The 18328-nt window shown below is 33.5% G+C and overlaps 3 protein-coding genes across 7 annotated transcripts; all 3 read right to left on the reverse strand.

Moving 5' to 3' along the window:
• Nucleotides 1-6999: 6999 nt before the first annotated feature.
• On the reverse strand, nt 7000-11482 carry LOC114414968 (E3 ubiquitin-protein ligase KEG-like). Of its 4 annotated transcripts, XR_003667295.1 has the most exons (6): nt 11331-11482; nt 10154-10521; nt 9963-10054; nt 9381-9854; nt 7353-8380; nt 7000-7176 (listed from the first exon to the last, which is right to left on the reverse strand). XR_003667295.1 is itself a non-coding variant. In XM_028379436.1 (5 exons), the coding sequence occupies exons 2-5, from the start codon at nt 10511-10513 to the stop codon at nt 7432-7434; spliced, it is 1875 nt and encodes a 624-aa protein (XP_028235237.1). In that variant the 5' UTR covers nt 10514-10521; nt 11331-11482; the 3' UTR covers nt 7042-7431. The 4 variants fall into 4 exon arrangements, 3 of the variants coding, with proteins under 3 accessions (XP_028235237.1, XP_028235238.1, XP_028235239.1); XM_028379436.1 differs by having other exon boundaries at nt 7042-8380; XM_028379437.1 differs by having other exon boundaries at nt 7042-8380; nt 11311-11473.
• A 2145-nt stretch (nt 11483-13627) lies between these two features.
• LOC114414971 (ATP synthase subunit b', chloroplastic-like) lies at nt 13628-14556 on the reverse strand. The gene has a single exon (XM_028379441.1). The coding sequence runs from the start codon at nt 14418-14420 to the stop codon at nt 13773-13775; it is 648 nt and encodes a 215-aa protein (XP_028235242.1). The 5' UTR covers nt 14421-14556; the 3' UTR covers nt 13628-13772.
• Nucleotides 14557-14693: 137 nt separating this feature from the next.
• LOC114414970 lies at nt 14694-17268 on the reverse strand. Of its 2 annotated transcripts, none has more exons than XM_028379440.1 (5): nt 16909-17268; nt 16706-16805; nt 16393-16492; nt 16076-16164; nt 14694-15536 (listed from the first exon to the last, which is right to left on the reverse strand). In XM_028379440.1, the coding sequence occupies exons 1-5, from the start codon at nt 17063-17065 to the stop codon at nt 15206-15208; spliced, it is 777 nt and encodes a 258-aa protein (XP_028235241.1). In that variant the 5' UTR covers nt 17066-17268; the 3' UTR covers nt 14694-15205. The 2 variants fall into 2 exon arrangements, with proteins under 2 accessions (XP_028235241.1, XP_028235240.1); XM_028379439.1 differs by having other exon boundaries at nt 14694-15542.
• Between the last annotated feature and the right edge of the window lie 1060 nt (nt 17269-18328).

Below are 18328 nucleotides of genomic sequence, written 5' to 3' on the forward strand. Positions count from 1 at the left end.
AGGAAAATATATTTTAGTAGAATTTTCTATTTTAATTTTTAATTCCAACAAAAAATATATTTTGAGAATTTTTTAGTTTTTCTTTTTATTCATGAACTATGCAAGTATCTTTCTTTGGTGACTTGAAGAATTCGAGCTTTATTTCCCACAACAATGAATGACACCCTTACAAGAATTCATTAACTAGTACATGATCTAAAATTAAATGCGCCTATAATTTTAGATTACCTGAATAATTAATTCATGCTTTTTTTTTTAAGAATTCATGCTTTATTTAATCACATGATCTAAAAATTCATTATGATGGCAAGTATCTTTCTTAGATTACCTGAATAATTCAAGCTTTATTTAATGGATCACATCCTTGAGAAATTAGTACATGATCTAACAATAAACGTGCTATTATCTCAACTAATTATTAGTCAACACATAATTAATTTTTCAATTTAAAAAATCAATCATATATATATCATAAAAAATAATATTGTCACAACGCCATACACATATATATCAACAAAATAAATACCTAATCGTATAAGTGAATATGGGTAGGAAGGGGAAAGTGTTAATAATTATGTAATGATACTATTACTGAGGTCACGGCTGTGACTTGTGATGGGAATAGATTTTCTTAGGATTGGAGACCCCACATAGTGTGAGTGCATGATTTTATATATATGCAAGGGGGGACCTCGTACCATGGGACCATCATGAGCTTTTCTCCCTTATCTTGAGAGGGAGGGTAGAAAAAAACAATAACAATCCTATTACACCTAACCCAAACCAAATCTTTTAATTTTACACTTTATCACTAATCATAGCCTGACACATACATCCGTGATGCTTACCATTTGTTTAACACTAATAATTATGCATCACTAACTTAACAGCCTGACAAATCCTATCGTAATCTGAACATTCCTTTTAATAATTTTTAGCTGCTCCCTATTTTGAGTTTTAGTCATTGCATGTGCTTTTTTTAAATCAAAAGGACACGGATCCGATCCTAAATGGAGATCGTGTACTTGCAAGCTTGCATATCAACAAGATACTTTTCTCATTTCATAATACCATAATCAAGCTTTGTAGAACAGAATCTCCCACAATATTGCTTTAGTATGGAAGTTCTACATGTTACAATTTTATATAATTATTATAAATTTTTCTATAGTAAATAATTTAAATTATGATACAAGATTATTCATAATTATTACAATTTTCCTTTAAAAAATATTGAATTATAATTTATAAAAAAAGTAGATCAAAAGGGATATTCAATTAGTAAAATTATATATACAAGTAAAGATAATAATAGTATTTATCTCTCATTTATAAAGTTAAACATCATATTAATTATTCTTTTATCAGTTATATTTTTACTTTTTTAATATTTAATTATTTTACACGTGTATTTATTGTAAAATAAGAAAAAATGAATAAAAAAATCCCATAACTATTTTATTAGAATTGAATCAAGAAAATTTATTATATTTCTTGATTTCTACTTGACAACTTTAAAAGATAGATAAAGAAGAATAGATAGAGTATTCAGTGTATGTATATAAAAATTGCATGCAAGTTCACCCTTCTCTTTATCAACACAAAAGACAACAACACCACCCAAAACAAATCAGTACTCGTTTGTTCAATCTTAATTGTAGGAGAAAATGCTTGTGGCTTTTGAAAAGAGACAAATTTTGGTTGAACTTACAGACCCTGAATCTAACACAGGTGAAATTTGATTGAAGTAAATAATCAATGTTGTTTATAAACAATAAAGAACTAGAAATTTTAAGCCGTGATTTGACTTAGACTTTACCATTTACAATTTCAACTAGTTGTCGGGTAATTCACTATTTCACTTATTGTTTCTAAGTTTGTTTGCTTTTTTCAGATCTTTAACGTGAACTGTCGTCCAATTTGGAAGTGGAAATAGAAGGTCTCATGTGGATTTAGGCTCTTCTATATATTAACGGAAGTGCATACTATTAGTCTATAAAACTTGCCTTAGAGTTAGAAACTTTGGCATAGTCAATCACCATGACGTCCCCTTCAGTAGTGAGACCCCATTCCACCTTGTCATTTGTCTCAACGTACAACATATTCGATGAAAGCACCCTTACCCACATTTTGGCTTTGAGAACTGGCTTGCCATGCACTCCTCCACCTTTAGTGTGTCACCATCTCCTCGCATTATTCTCGTCCTTTATTTTCAACCCAAAATAGAGGCAATCGCAATTGTAAAATTGACAAAATCTCTATTCGCTGCATACAACCATCTTATGTAATTCTAAGCTTTTTTTTTGTGAAGTTGTCATACACAATTTTATGAAGTTGTGTTGTGTGTCCTATAATTCATCGCATACTTATCATAAATTGGCATTTTGTAGATTTTTTTTTAACATTAAACAAAAAATTATACAAGAGCTAGTCTAATACTCCTAACTCATTGTCCATATTTTAATTGTATTTACTGCTTTTAGCTATCAAATTATTAATTAAAGTTTTGTACACAAACACTTTAACTCTATTACCTCGGCAAGTATGGGGCTGTAAAGAATAATGTTTATCACATTTCTTTTAATAAAAAAATGGATTCAAAATAACTTTTTCTATATAATATTGCTCGAAGCTGGAGCTCTCATGATAGGTTGTTTCTTTCGGCGATAGCTTTCGTTTCTGAGTAGTTTACGAATATAATATAATATTAACATGTTGCCCAGTTGGTCATGGAAGATCTTCAACAAGGAAAGAAAAGCACATGAGACAATGGTTAATTACTTCTTATTTATTTATTTATTTATCCTTTTATATCATATTTTTTTCGTATCCTTTAAAAATGATGGAATTTTTATATATAACCAATGTGTTTAATTATATTTTAATTTCTATAATTTCAGTTATGTTTAATTTTTTAATTTTTTTAGTCAATTAAACTTCTAAAATTAAATAAATTAAATTCTTTTGTGATTTTTATTTGAATAAATTATTTTAAATATTTTCCCACTCATTTTAATAACCAAAAATTTAAATAAAAAATCTTGAAATTTCTATTCTTTAAACCCTAATTTCACGTCTTATACTTTTTTTTTTGGAATTTCAACTAAATTTTTACTTTAAAACTTCTTAAATTATTTCACATTTTCAAATTTAATATAAACTCCCTAATATTCAAATAGAAACTAATGTTTTGAGAGTTTTAGATTAAAATAAGAATAATGACAAACCAGATTTACTTAATTTAAAAGTAGAAAAAATTATTGCATGTGTACTTATAGTATAAAATAGTTTTACACTATCATATAATCATAAATCATTATTTAAATTATTTTAAAAGTTAACAAATTTACCATATATGGTGAGTTACGATTGAACGATTGTGTAAAACTTTTTATAACTTTCAATGCATAAACTTTTTTTCTAAAAACATGTGATTAAAACTAAAAGGACAAAAAAAGGGCTTAAATATGCTTATCATACTTGAAAATAGGACATTTTTAAGTTATTACCTAAAATTTACTTTTGGTCATCTACGTATTGAATTTTTTTTAGGTTTCAATGTAATACCTATCATTAGTCTCATTATGTTAAGTGATGATGTGACAAATAGAGTGTCATATCATTAAGCCTAATCATTTGATATGTTAGTAAATTGAGGTCATATAATTATTTATTATTTAATTTATTTTAAAAATCCAATTATTATATTTTATTAACTGTGCCTCTCAGCACACCTACTTCCCTTGCCTTGTCCAACGTCGTCGTCGCTCTCCATCGCGATCGCTGCTGCCATCACTACCAATAATGTTCCCGCCGTCACCTCCCTCCCCTCCTCATCCTCCTTACAATCTAGCCCCTAAGCCACCCGTGGCCCCATTGCCTCACCCAGTTCATCTTCTTCGTCCTTCCACCACCATCCATGCCAGTTCATCTTCTTCGTCCTTCCATTGCCACCCCTCCTTTGGACACAACCACAACCCCACCATGACCCTTTACCATACTAGGTCGGTGTGCGCACGACAACCACCACCAACCTTATCATTGCCATGACAGTGTTCACGATCTCCTTGGCATGTGGAGTGTCGATGTGGACAAGGCAAAAGCCGAGGTCAATGGCGAGGGCAAAGTTGATGATGCAATCAACAAGCCCAAGGCAGAGGATGAGGTGGTTGGAACAAAGGTGGCATTGGGAGGCGCGGGGGAGGTAGGTGAGGGAGTGGAGGAGCATGGCGGTAGACTCGATCTTGCCAAGGGAAGTCATGTTTTTTTAGTTGATAAAACATAATAATTAATTTTTTTAAATAAATTAAATAATAAATAATGATATGACTTCAATTTGTTGACTTGTCAAGTGATTAGGCTTGATAACGTGATATTCCATTTGTCATGTCATCACTTGACAAAATGTGACTAACGACAAATATTACATTGAAACATAAAATTTTTTTAGACACGCAAATGATCAAAAGTAAATTTTAGATAATAACTTAAAAATAACCCATTTTCCAAATATGAAAAACATATTTAAGAAGAAAAAAATACAATAAAACCTAACAAAAACGATACAATTTGATGTTAGTAAGGTGGCCAAGTGGGCATTAAAAAACAATAAACGGGCGTTGTATATTAATTTCTAACAAATATTTGATAACTTCGAAACACTAGCAGATCTTGGGAAGGACAAGTGCTCATATCGCCCTGGCCCATTATTAATTGTTTTTATATTTCCCATTCTTCGTTTCTACTGTAATATCAATACCATTTTCTCTATGTCTACCATAATCTCATCCCCCCTTTAAAAAAATTATTTTCTTTTTGGTTGATAAAAGAAGAAAAAATTGTGAATCCAAACCACCAGCCAATAAAAACTACTCCAAATCGCCCTATAATTATCTTCCAAATCTGCATGTATGTATGTATTAATTGGGTACGCAAGGCAAGAGAGAGTTGAACATGATTCTTCAAAGCAACTTGCCATTGATAACGAAAGAGACATCCTAGCTTCTTTCATATTAGTATGGTCCGTGGTACTAATTATGGTGTTTGTGAAAACATTTTAAAGGAGGCATTGATTGTTAAATTGCGTGCTGAATTCGGTATTAGAAATAGGAACAAAAGAAAAGTGGACCTACCCTTAATTTAGTTTGGGGTTAGGCCCTTCAAAGATGGAACTGTAAAGAAGCAGTTTAGGCCGGTGCATAGCCCATATAAATGGCGACTTTTGGGGCCTTAGCAATCAACAATTATTTGTACTTTCTACATGGTTGAATTAATATAAAGGTTGTTAATAACACGTGTTCAATTAAATGTAAATCCTCAAAATTGAATTGAAAATGAAAAATCAACTAGATTGGATTCGTTTTACATTCCAAACTTTAAAAACGATCTAATTTATGCTGAACTAAGTTTCAAAATATTTGCGTGTAGACACAGAAGATATTCACTTGTCTAATGACTTTTTTTCTTTCTTTCTTGCAGAATATACTAAATGTAATATCACATTAAATTTATCAATTATTTGTACTATCATTTTAAATTATCCTTTTATTCTCTCTCTATCCATTTATTTATTTTTCATTAATATTTGAAGAAAGAAAAATTAAGAGTATGTACGAAAAAAAACATAATTGATGCATCTAGAAATTAGACAATAATCTTATAAAAATAGACAAATAAATTTTAAAAAAGATCTTATTATAATTAAGGATGAAAGGAATATTTACTTATATTTTAAAATATATACTATGTCAAAATGAGATTAACTAATGAAGTATCATTTAATTTTTAACTCATGTCAATTTTTGTAAACTTGACCTCCTTATTGAAAGAACTGTCAATATAACAATTAAACTAATGAAATTTAATTTTCGTAAAAGTTATTGAAATAATTATTTTTTTTTTGGGTTAGCTAGGACTTAAGATATTTCTTGGTCAGGAAGCAAGGACTAATCACTAATATATTAAGATTCATTTAAAGAGAAAAGATGACATCTTTTAACATATATTGATAAAGAATTAAATTTGATACAACATAATTCCCTCCCTATACACAATAAAAGTTAATTATTAGATCAGTTTTGAATTTAAAACCAAAATAATCGAGTAATTGAAAAATCAAATTATTTTTCTCTTCAAAATCCGACAATCCAATTCGCAAGCACATTTTCAATATAGTTAAGCAAAATAAAAGATATAACTACTTTAATGTGATAACTTCTCCTTCACAACCAAATTTAGCAAATTGGTTCTTCAATGAATAAAATGGTAAGTAATGCTGTATTCTACACAACCACAAGAGTCATTCGAAAATACAGGGGCTCGACTTTAAAGCTTTAACAGATATGCGTGTGAGTTGTTACAAGGGCTGTTATTATTGCTGTAACCCAGTACAGGCTGCATTAAACAATGTTAGAAGAGTAGTACATCTTTACTTATTTTCGTGGCCAAACCCAATTGCAGGATTAACCTAGTATCGGTTTCTAGGCGACAGTGTCTTAAGTTTGTCATTGTCATAATGGCCTAATGAAATAGGGTGCCACTGTCAACCCCTTAAAACAATTGTACGGGGATTGTGGCTGCATTATCAATTAATGATCATAGATAGCAAAATTTATCAATGACTTTACTAATTTTGTAATAGCATTCTAAATTTAAAATATTATCACCTTTAAAAATAGCTATCCTAGGAGCAGATGGCTGATGTGAGGATACAATACATTCATACTAATGGAGGAAATGAACAGATTAGGAAGCAACATGGCATTTGAGTGAGAAGATTCTGGTTCAATAAAAAAAATGCTGAATATTGAAAGTGGCATTAGCCCAGAAAATGCTCTGCAAGAATTTATTGTCCTAGAACTAGTAGAAGTTTATCCCAGCTTGCATCACATTAATACTATAATAATTAATAATAACTAATTCAGAACCACAACAAACACTACTTATCACAGAAATGAATCCTGTGAAAACAAACAATGGTCGAAGAATATGCATAAGATATATCTTGATTCATTGCTTATTTAACTCATTACCTTCATGCTATATTATGAAATTTTCTATATGCATTGCATTGGGTAGAAGCCAAGTATGAACAAAGCTAGCTAATCTTGTTTACAAGGCATATGTACAATTTTTACATTCAGAGTTGGCCCCGTTGGCATTTATGTATATTTACAAGAGGGCGAGTCCTGGTGCAGCGGTAAAGTTGTGCCTTGGTGACTTGTTGGTCATGGGTTCGAATCCGGAAACAGCCTCTTTGCATATGCAAGGGTAAGGCTGCGTACAACATCCCTCCCCCATACCTTCGCATAGCGAAGAGCCTCTGAGCAATGGGGTACGAAGTTTTTTTACAAATTTACAATTCTCAAGTGAAATGTTTGTCCCAACAGCAGCAGGACAGAACAGGTTAATATGGAGATAGAAGGGGTAAAACTAGTGACCATTGGGCAAGTTAACACCTTCTCTGAAAAGGATGCTAGCTACTGAAGATGTCCATGTAGGGCTGCTAGTGCTAGCATTCTGGCTATCTGTATAATGACTTTCACTCTCCATTGCAGTAACATTAATGTTCCTCCCAAACTTCTTTCCAATTGACATTCCTAGTTTCACAGCAGTAAGAAGGCCAAATGCAAGTAGCACAGGTCTAACTGCCCAGTGGTGATCCTCTACATGTTGATACTTCTCTATCATCTTTGGACAATTCTTAAAATTAACGACATCAACCTCGGAGGGATCAGCCAAGACGGTGCTTGGTGCATCCAAAAAGTTCAACATGCCTGGAAACTTGACAACTAGACATCCATTTGGTAGGATCCAAGAAATCTTACCAGTAGCCCAGGCACCTTCCCTTTTACGTGGCCATTCAAATCGAGGACTCAAAACATTGGTTTTCAGCCTAATAAACTGGCCCACGCAATAAGGTTCTGCCATTTCAAGTTCTGAAGAGTTACCGTTCCAAAGAGTTTGCAGACCGATAAACCCAACAGTTACTCTGCCATCACGATTGATAGAATGAAGAATACCCACTGGCGAGTGCTTCTCATCTTCTTCCTTCAAGTGTACCCAATCCCCAGCTCCCAAACCATTGGTGACACGTTCAAGAGTTGATGCATGAATCCTTACAGGGTCGTGAACACCATGGAGCCTCACTAAAACAAATCCATGATCTGCATTACGTTCTAAACCAACAACATTTCCTTGCGGGACCTCCATGTTTTGAGGATTGCATGAATTGGAAGGCTTTCTAGAGCGCACTGTATCACCCACCTGAAGATGATCCTTTGAGAGGGACCACTGAGTGTAGCCAGTGCTACTTGATTTTGCTATAGTTTTAGTTCCAAGATATATCCATCCTCCATCATTGGCTACTGCATTCAGTAAGCTGCAAGGTAGGCAGAACAATTAAGAATAAAGTACTATTTAATACCCGACCTTATTTTCTTCATGAAGATAAATATAAATTCACTGAAAAGATAATCACGCTTGGTTGAAAACATTTGCAGGCTTTTCTCAAACATTATTGTTTTAAAACTTTTTGGAATAAAAATTATCTCGGATTATTAAGGAAGCACAAGTGTAGAACACTTTAATTAATTCTCAACTAATTGACTGCCCATTGAATGTTCTAAGTTCATAATAAGCCTTGTAACATTCAAGTTAAAATGAATGAACTTGCTAACTAAAGTGAGTTACGAAATCACCAGCTAGATGATATGCACCAAATGCTTTGTGTTGGTGCCTATTGAACTAAACTAAATATTTCACCATATTATGCAGTCATGCGCGCGCTTGTAATTGATTTTTCTAAATAATGCTATGCTTATTCAGACAATGCATTATGCAAGACACTAATACATCAAGAAATGTAATTCTTAGAATTTAGGCTTAGAGTGGAACTCAACTCGATAAAACCACCTTATAAGGTAAAGACTGTTTGAGCTTTATAAGCTCTATTTAAGTCATATCTCCCATAAATGTGGGACTAAACACCCCCCCTTTTAATGCTGCAATTAAGGGCGACCCAAAGGCGGGTCAGGGGTGACTGAAATTAGGGCAACTTTCCAACACTCCCCCTCACGCCCAGGGCTACTGGCTTGGAGTGTGCCAAATGCAAGTGGCCCAACTATGGATCTAGGATAGGCTCTAAAATTGTCCTAGAATTTGGGCTTAGGGTCTATTGGCCTAACTTCAATGACAATTTTCCAAAATATGAATGTAACTAAGAATATGAAAATAAAAAGATTTGTTTCAAGCGTGGTTTATCATACTACATTCTCAAACGATTGATTTCGAATGCAGTATGAATTTCTTATCTCTGTATATATATATATATATGCTACCTAATTATAGAAACTTCCTTGAAACATTAAAAACTTACAAACCTTCTAAAGACGGCCAGAATATCTACCACAGAAGGGCGATTCCTCAAATCATATTCAAAGCAACCACTGAGGATATTTTCAACTGAAGAAGGAAGGCCACTAGGAATCTGGGGTTTTTCATACTTTTCAACAACCGATTGGTAGATTTCACCAACAGGAGACCCATACAAAGGTTGATTACCAGTCAACATTTCCACAATAGTGCACCCAAATCCCCATGAATCTGTTTCAAAGGATATAGGGCCTCTGACTTCTGGCTGCCATTGTTCTGGAGCCATGTAGTTTGGAGTACCAATCCTGTTAGCCATATCTGAGCTTAGGAATGAGGAACCAAACAGAAGATTTGGAATACCAATATCTCCCAGTATTGCTTGATCAGTATCATCAAGAAGCACATTCGATGGTTTAAGGTTGAGAACTAGGATCCCTTTTGAGTGAAGTTCCAGAATACCTTCAGCCAGATCGATACCATACCTGCAGCCCATAACATGCCCTTAGTATTGACCAATTTTTCCTCTCTACCCCGTGCTATAAAAATAAACAGGTAAACATACTTCAATGAAAACACAAAAATCACATTACCTCAGAACGCCAGGCAATGAAATCCTTCCCTCTCTGAGTCTAGCCATCTTGTCACCGACTGAACCCTCATAAAAATTCATAATGATGCATATCTGTGAGCATAAACAAATATATTAGCTATATCGCGAAGTCTAACAAAGGATGTTAAAGATCTCACATATACTGAATAAAATGCATAATCCATGTCTAACCCTTCCATTTAAAATTGAAATTCCAAGTAGCCAGCACACCCTACCCACTCCTTGGCACCGGAAATATAATTCACAAAATTTCTCTAATGCAGTTTTCATATGTTCCTCTCTGATTGGAGGTAACATCTTGGCAGCTACTTCATGATACTCATCATAATCTTCAGTTGATTGATGATGAGTTGCTAACCAAACATCACCAAAGGGTCCCCGACCAATCCTGTGTCTGAGTTTCAACCTTTCAGGTTCAATCCATGGGTCTGCCCTGCTGCTGCTGGATGAGGCTGAGACAGTTCTAAGGTGATCACCAACCAAGAGTTCGAAATCAAAAGGAACTGGTGGAGTAGCAGTATCTTGTGCCATTCTTCAATCTGATGTTGTAACATTTATAAAATAATTCAGCAAAATGCAGAAAGCACAACACAAAATAAAAGAAGAAAAATCCAATAAATCATCGCCAAGAACCCAAGTTATTTTTTTATTATCACCAGAGCAAAAAGTAAAAAGTTGACTAAAAAGTACCACATACTCAAATTCATCCACGATAATTTTAGGTTGAGAGGGCTAATCCTTAAAAATATTAAAAGGGGTGAAACAGGTCAATCCATGAAAAACATAAAATATATAAATAAAAAAATTATATTAATCCCTAAAAATCACAAACACAGGTCATACGCGTCCTTTCCTTTTTCAGAAGAAGAAAACAAAGATGACACGCATTTGTGATTCTAGGGATTAAAATAAAAAATAAATTATAGTTTTAAGGACGAATATATTTTCCTCTAATTTTTCAGGAATCAAACTGAGTCATTACTCAAAATAATATAACTTGGTATTCTTTTGGATCATTTCCCTTTACTGAATCTCAAAGTTTCAATCTTGCAGTAACTAATGCCCGAGTCAATCCCTCAAAACTCAGCCTCCAAAACTTAACTTTTAACACAGAATAGAAACTTAACGGTTCAGTCACTGAAACACACCAAAGCATGCTAACACATGCAACTGGTTTTCGCTTTCTCAGAACTAAAGAACAGTAAACAAAAAACATGTAAACATATAATTCTTTTTTGGTAACATAAATAATTCAAAATAAAGAGTACCAATAAAAAAAAAAAACAAGAAGAATTAAAAACATGATAATCATAAGCAATAAAGATGACCAAATTCACTGTGCACGTACTCAGAAGAAGAAAGAATGGTCTTGTAGCGTGAGCACTCAGAAATCAACGGCTTGGTTAGCAGAGAAAAGTGATGGGTTAAAACAAATTCAAACAAATTGAGAAGAACAGAAACCTGAACTACCTAAAACCAAGGTCGTGGACTTGTTTATTTATTTAGATGAAAATAAATAATAATACTAGCAAAGGGCAGGAATGGCATTTCAAATGGTGAAGACGAGATGTGATTAATTGTTTTTTGTTGTCGTCGTCGTATATTGATATTTGATAGAGTAAATATGAAATGACACCGTAATTCTTTTTAATAAATTTGTTGATTTTGATAATTATTAATTTAAAAATTATATTTATTATTATTTTTAATTATTTAGCAGTGTGAGTTTTTAAAATTTATATAGATGGAAAAGAAATTTTCATAAAAAAAAGACAGAAATGAAACTATTTGATATGAATAATTATGTACGTATAATATGATTTATTCTTCCTCCCGAGTTTAACGCCATATGATAGATAACACCTACGATTTAACGTGGCTTCCAAGTCGCGGTTATTGATAAAATAAAACAGGGAAAGGGAATCAAACAAATGGATGAAAATTAAGGTCGAAAACTACAAGAAATTGAACGAAGGTTGAAAAAAGTAGTTCTCAAAATTAGTATTTTACGATGCTTCGTGGTTGTACTCTAGGGCAGGTGTATGTCTTGTATGAAATCCATCACACACACACACACAAAAAAAAAACGTTTTAAAACCTAGAAATTTTAGAAAACAAATTGCATTTGATTTATGACTTTAATTTTTTGAATTAAAAATCTCTAAAGCATAATATCCATATTTAGAAATTTTGAAACCAATCACAACTGTACAACAAGCAAGGCACATGCCTCTCAAGAGTACCACAAGGGTAACTTTGGTAAATTTATGTAACAATGTGTTTTTCCCTTGGCCCGAAAGTCATCATACATTCATACTCCCCGCTCCGCTATTCTTTATTAGCTGTTTCCTTTTCACAACATTTCTTCAGTACCAAACATATGCTTATAATTTTTATTTAAAGATGAATCATTTTAATTACATTTATTAGTTTTCAATTTTTTGCATGTTGTGTGTTTTATAATATCATTATATTTCCAAATATACTCTACCAAATTTAAAATAAAAATTTAACCAATGATCATAAATTATTAAGTTGAACAAATATAGAAAACATATAAAAATAGATTGGTAAGTTGAAGAGTCTGTAAGGATGTTTTACAAGGAGGATTTTTGCTCGAATTTTATAAAAAGTATCTTTTTAGAGAGAAAATTTACTTATGTTGCTCTAACTCTTGGGAAGTTCTCCTTCCACAGTTTTTAATCAACAAAATTTTTTTTTGAAGAGTCTACAACTACTAAACTTGGAGCCTTTCATGTACGTTAATAGGGCTTGGAAATTAAACTATGGTTGCTATATCCAAATTAAGCTAAAACATTTTATTGGACTTGTGCTCAATGAGTTCAACCGGCGAACTAGGAGCGATCCCACTAAAGTTTTATATTTTCTGTTAAAATAGAGCCTATTAGACATTTTGTCTAAATTTTAAAAAAGGAAAAAAAAAATAATTTTCTGACTTCTCTCATAATGTATGCAATGATTTCTCAAGGGATAAACACAATTTTTCTCATTTCTGTCACAAAATAAAAAGATATATATATTCAATTTCCTGAAGTCTTATGGCAAGATCAAGTACCATAGGATAGGATAGAAGCCTAACCAGTTCTTTCGGATATCAGGTGAGGAAATTTTTAATATGTTACCTTTTTCTGGCAATGACAGGCTAATATTTAAAGATTTCATACTATACTCAGTATACTGCATGGGATTTGAATACTCTATACTGATTGGTTTTAAGGTGCATTAATTATATTTAACTTCTCTTGTCTCTTTTTCCCCTCTACTCTAACATGCTTTTGACTTTGCCTCTCATGGATTAAGGAATCTCTTAGGTCACATTGAATCTTCATATTAGTGATGCTTTGTTTGGAAACAATGAAATTAACAAAACGGACTTACATAAGTACTTCCTAACGAGCCACTTAAAAAATTATACAAGAATCATAGGTTCTGCAGAATCTCCAGCAGCCTTTCAGAAACACACGTCACATAGCAAATGCATCAACACAAAATGTATAACTCAGTATCTATCTCCTCAGAACCTGTTCATGTTGCCTTGCCCTAAAAAAAACTAGCATATAACGAGAGAAGAGATGCACATAGCTGGGGTGGGGATTTTTCCTACGTTTTCTATATACTTAAAAAAAACAAAAAACAATGGGAGCCCAATTCATAACCTGAATCTCGGATTTTACATTGAAAAGTATTGCGATTACAGAATAGACCCATTCAAAAGTAGAAACTATGAATCCTTTGGTGAGGGGATTGAAATGAAAATTACACAGACATATTAAGCAGTGGGAAGAACCTTATTAACAATCTCCTGGCTAAGGGCTGCGATCTGGGAATCAAGGGACTTGATGGTTTCTTCCTTTTGATTCTCCAAGGCAGCCAGAGCCTCCTGCAGCTCAGCCTCCACTTTCTTCCTCCCCTCAGCAATCTTTTGTTCCACCTCAGCCTGCGTCTCCTTCTTCATCGTGTTCAGCGCCGCCGCTATCTCGGCCCGAGAAGCCGCCATGACAGCATTGGCCTTCTCCTCCAGCTGCTTCACCTCCTCCGACGTGTCCTTCACGCTGCTCAGCTTCTCCCTGATCGCCGCGTCCCTCTCGTCCATGAATTTCCCAAGCGGGGTGAACCATATCTTGTCCAAGGCAACCATCAGCAGCAGAAACTCCACCATTATTATGGGAAGGGTGAGGTTGAAGTCAAAGAGTGCTGCTTTCTCAATTTCTTCTGCGAGGGAGGGTCTGGCCAAGACCAGTGGTGCTATCCCTCCAAGGAGGGACAGCATCTGGGGCTTTGAAATCGGGAGTTTCAGTTTCAAGGTTGGGGCTTTGGGGAGTGAAATTTGGAGAATGGGGACTTTGGGTGTGGGGGAACGGGAACTGGTGCAGACTGGAACCAGAGGTTTGGTGGAAGCCACAATCATGTTTGCCATGGCCAACGCTTTGTGATTAGGATGTGTGTGTGTGTCTCTGCTCAGTCTGAGAGGGTTGGATTTGAGAGCAAGGCTATCTAAATTCTTTGCCACACAAATTGATGAGGTTGTGTTGTGTTGTGTATGTGTGGCAGTGGCTGCCTAATGGAATCTGGAAGTTGGACGCTCATAAACAACTTGGAAGGTTTCATTTCTAAATGGATCAGGCCTTGGCCCAGTTGTTATCTCCCCAGGCCCAAATGAATACAAATAAGACAAGACAAGACAAGAAGAATGTGGACCGAATATATTTTTTTAAAATAAAAAACGTAGCATTACAATCAAATAAGTGTACAAGAATGTCATGATCAAAATCAAAACTGCAATTGAGTTAAACAAACCTACAATTTTTAATGTCTTTCTCTGCCTTGGCACAAATTGGGTGATAAAAGCGGAGTGGGGAAAGTATCCTCAGTAACATATTAAAGCAGCCGAAAAAGCATTCCGTTGCAGGTAATGTTGAGACCCCAATTGCAGCAACTAAGTAACATCAAAGCATGCCATGGATGATATACTTTGTATGATGGACTCAACTACAATTCCCAAGGCATCGTTCTGTACAGGGACATGAAGAAACTCCAACTACAACATGGTACAACCGTACATGCCACTGTTTCGTCCAGCAAAGTTATTATTATTGTCTCTATCTCTAAAGACAATAAAAAAAACCAAAGCACGTGCGGTTGAAAAACTCTTTACAGTGTGTATAAGGAGAAGAGGTTAAAATCATTAAAATGAGAAGTCCATCAATATTCTGCCCATGTGGGTCTCCGAGAGTAATGCTGCCTCCTGCAATAGCGTAAAATTCTTCTAATTTTCCTAAAACTGCTCACTATAAATCTAGCCATCATTGAGCAGCAAATCCTGCTCTCAATTCTAGCTCTGCTCACAACTGCCAACCGACTGTGTGAGAACAACCCTGCTAAAATGCCAGCTAAGCTTCGCTTTCCTCCTCCATTTTCTTCTGCATTATTGCAATGCTGGATCCTCGCATTCTCTATGACTATATCATCCAAATCAATGTCTTTGTCATCGTTATGTTCTTTCTGTTGATATCTATTCACTTTTGATGATGACCTGCGCCTCCATTTATATCATCCAGGTATTAGTGTCAGGACTTGATTGAGAATATCATAGCAACGTGCATGAAATTCAACTAAAGGAAGTTCCCATCTTAGTGGTTCCACACCCTTTCAAAGAAAATCATTAAGTTCTAATAACATAGTCATGATGATAATTTTCTAGGCAGATTTATATATTTAAGACCTCTCTAGCTAAGGTGCCTTCTATGGTTTTTAATTTTATACCTTCAACAAAGCAACACGTGATACAAGTCTGCAACAGCTACTTATGTCAATATTTGGCATGTAACTGTAAAGCAGTAAGGTAAAGTAAAACAGATCGTGTATTATTTCGTGAATTTATTTGGAAGACACCGCATTGCATCAATACAGTTTAATTTAAAATGAGATAAAAGTCATAAGGTTGATACAGATGATAGAGCTGATTTTCTACAAATGCCAGAACAAAGGTCAAAGCTCATCTAATGCAACATACATGGCAAACAGAATGCAGGCAAACCAGAATATTTTGCATGGTTATAGAAAACTTGGTACCTCATGTGCTGTTTCAAATTGACAACTCGTTTCTTGGACTGCTTTCTCTCGAAACTGCAAGTGTCAGATACATGGTACACAAAATGAAGCTGCAAAGACCAAAACAAAATTATTACCATGAGTCAAGAGACCAATGAACTTAGAACTACACAGCACATTTTATAAGAAAGAAACTACAGCTAAAGTAAAATAACGAACAAGTTGAGAATTAAATGTTCTTTTGAAATATTAGGGACATTGTGTTATAGCCACTTGAAAGTCACAGAAATCATATAATCATAATCTGAGTAAATTAAGCACTACAGGGAGACACAAACTTGGTCACCATCCTTGATGCCATAATCTCTAATATAATCCATTTCTGATACTAATTTCTGTCCTTGATAGCATAAGCAAAATTGCCGCCAAACAAGTGGCCTACAAATAAAGGAATTATAATTATTAAATAACTTAGGCAGGTAGCAGATTATGATAATTAAGTAAATAGAAACTGCAGAATTTTAAAATAACAATAATCAATCACGTTCCCCTGTTATACCTATCATCAAAACCTAGAGGCTTTCCAAAATCAAATTAGTGAAATTACATATATATTCAGAAACATTTGTAACATAATTGATGAATACCAACCATAATATTTTCCCCGGGCCCTTCTGAGGCACGTGAGAGAAAACTGCCTCCACCGCCTGCTTAAGTTCTGCAACAGTTGCTGCATTTGCAACTTCAACATCTGCTAAGAACAAAATCATGCATCAATCAATGCAATATATATACATATATCCAGGAACGTTTCTTGATCACAAAGAAAAAAAGAGAAACGAGTTATATATTACGGAAGGAAGAGGCATCCAATTTGAGGATGGAGAGGATGAGCGTTTGGGAAGGAAGCCTGTCGTAGGAAAAACTGCTGAGAGATCGTTGAGGGATTTCGTGAGAAACAATCATCAAACTTCTCTCACCCATAACAACGTAGCCTAGCTCGATTCTCATCAATCAATCCATGATGAGTATTATTAAAGGAATAAGAGAAGGAGATTGTTGAAGCGGAACCAAAGGCAGAGTTCAAATCGAGTTAGGGTTCCGTTGTGGTGGTGAATGGTGCGGGTTTTGCAGACGTTGATGACGGTTACGCTCCGATCGTTTTTTTAACCGCCAACTATCTCAACCCCTCTTTCCCTTTCTTCTCTTTTCCCTATCAATATTTTAGAAAATAAAAAAAAACGATGTTATTTTTTTGTTAAAGTAAAACACATTTCTAATTTCTTAGTATAACCACATGCCGTAGAAATATTGTTTATTATTTTTAAAAATATCAGGTTGAAAAAAAAATGAAAATGAAGCAATTAAGTAAAAAACAAATTGACTAAGAACATATTATGACGCTAATTTATTTGTGTTATGAAAAGATTATATTATGACAACTACTGCTACTATTTTAAGCTTTTAATAGAAGATTATTTATTATTTTCATACAGTAAAAAGTTAATAAATCTCTGTCAAGATTTACTGTGTTTTAACTTTTAAGGATGGTCGATGAATAAATCAAAATAGTAAAAAGTACTCGTTTATTTAAAATCTAATAATATTTCTTATCATTTTAACAGATAAACTTTAAATGTCTGGGATTTTTCACACTAAATTAAGAAGAAACCAAACACCAAAAATCATATATTTAGTAAATAGAAATATTTTTGTGCTAACATAGTCTTTCACAAAGTGAGGTGTGTGTGAAAGTTCCTTAAAAGTAAAATTAAAATTAAAATTAAAATGGACTAACTTAGTTTAAACTTTAAATGATCTGTTAGTGAGTGAGACAGAGAATACATACAAACTTAAAAAACTAGCTTAAAGAATCAGTTCCTCAGTTAGTGACTTTGAGACACAAGATACCTAATTACTATTGTTATTTAAATTAATGTATTACAATTCTATAACATCGTGATGATAACTCTTCTTGATTAATATGATGAGTTTAATTTCTACATATGGTTAAGATAAGATATAAATTTTAAAGTTATTATTATAAAAGTTAATAAATTTATTAATATATTTAAATTCATATAAAATTATTTCGATAAAAGGAATTTAACTTTTTAAATATTTATTCCTAACTGCATTTTAAAATTCCTAAGTTTTTTTGTCAATTTCCACGACTAGACTATTAAATTTAAATTTTTAAAAACTCTAAAATTGTATTTATGTTGTCAAAGAATAGAGATATCAATTTCATCCAAAAGTAATTGGTGACATTAA

The sequence above is a fragment of the Glycine soja genome, chromosome 6 (genome assembly GCF_004193775.1).
Source record: "Glycine soja cultivar W05 chromosome 6, ASM419377v2, whole genome shotgun sequence".
NCBI classification, from domain to species: domain Eukaryota; kingdom Viridiplantae; phylum Streptophyta; class Magnoliopsida; order Fabales; family Fabaceae; genus Glycine; species Glycine soja.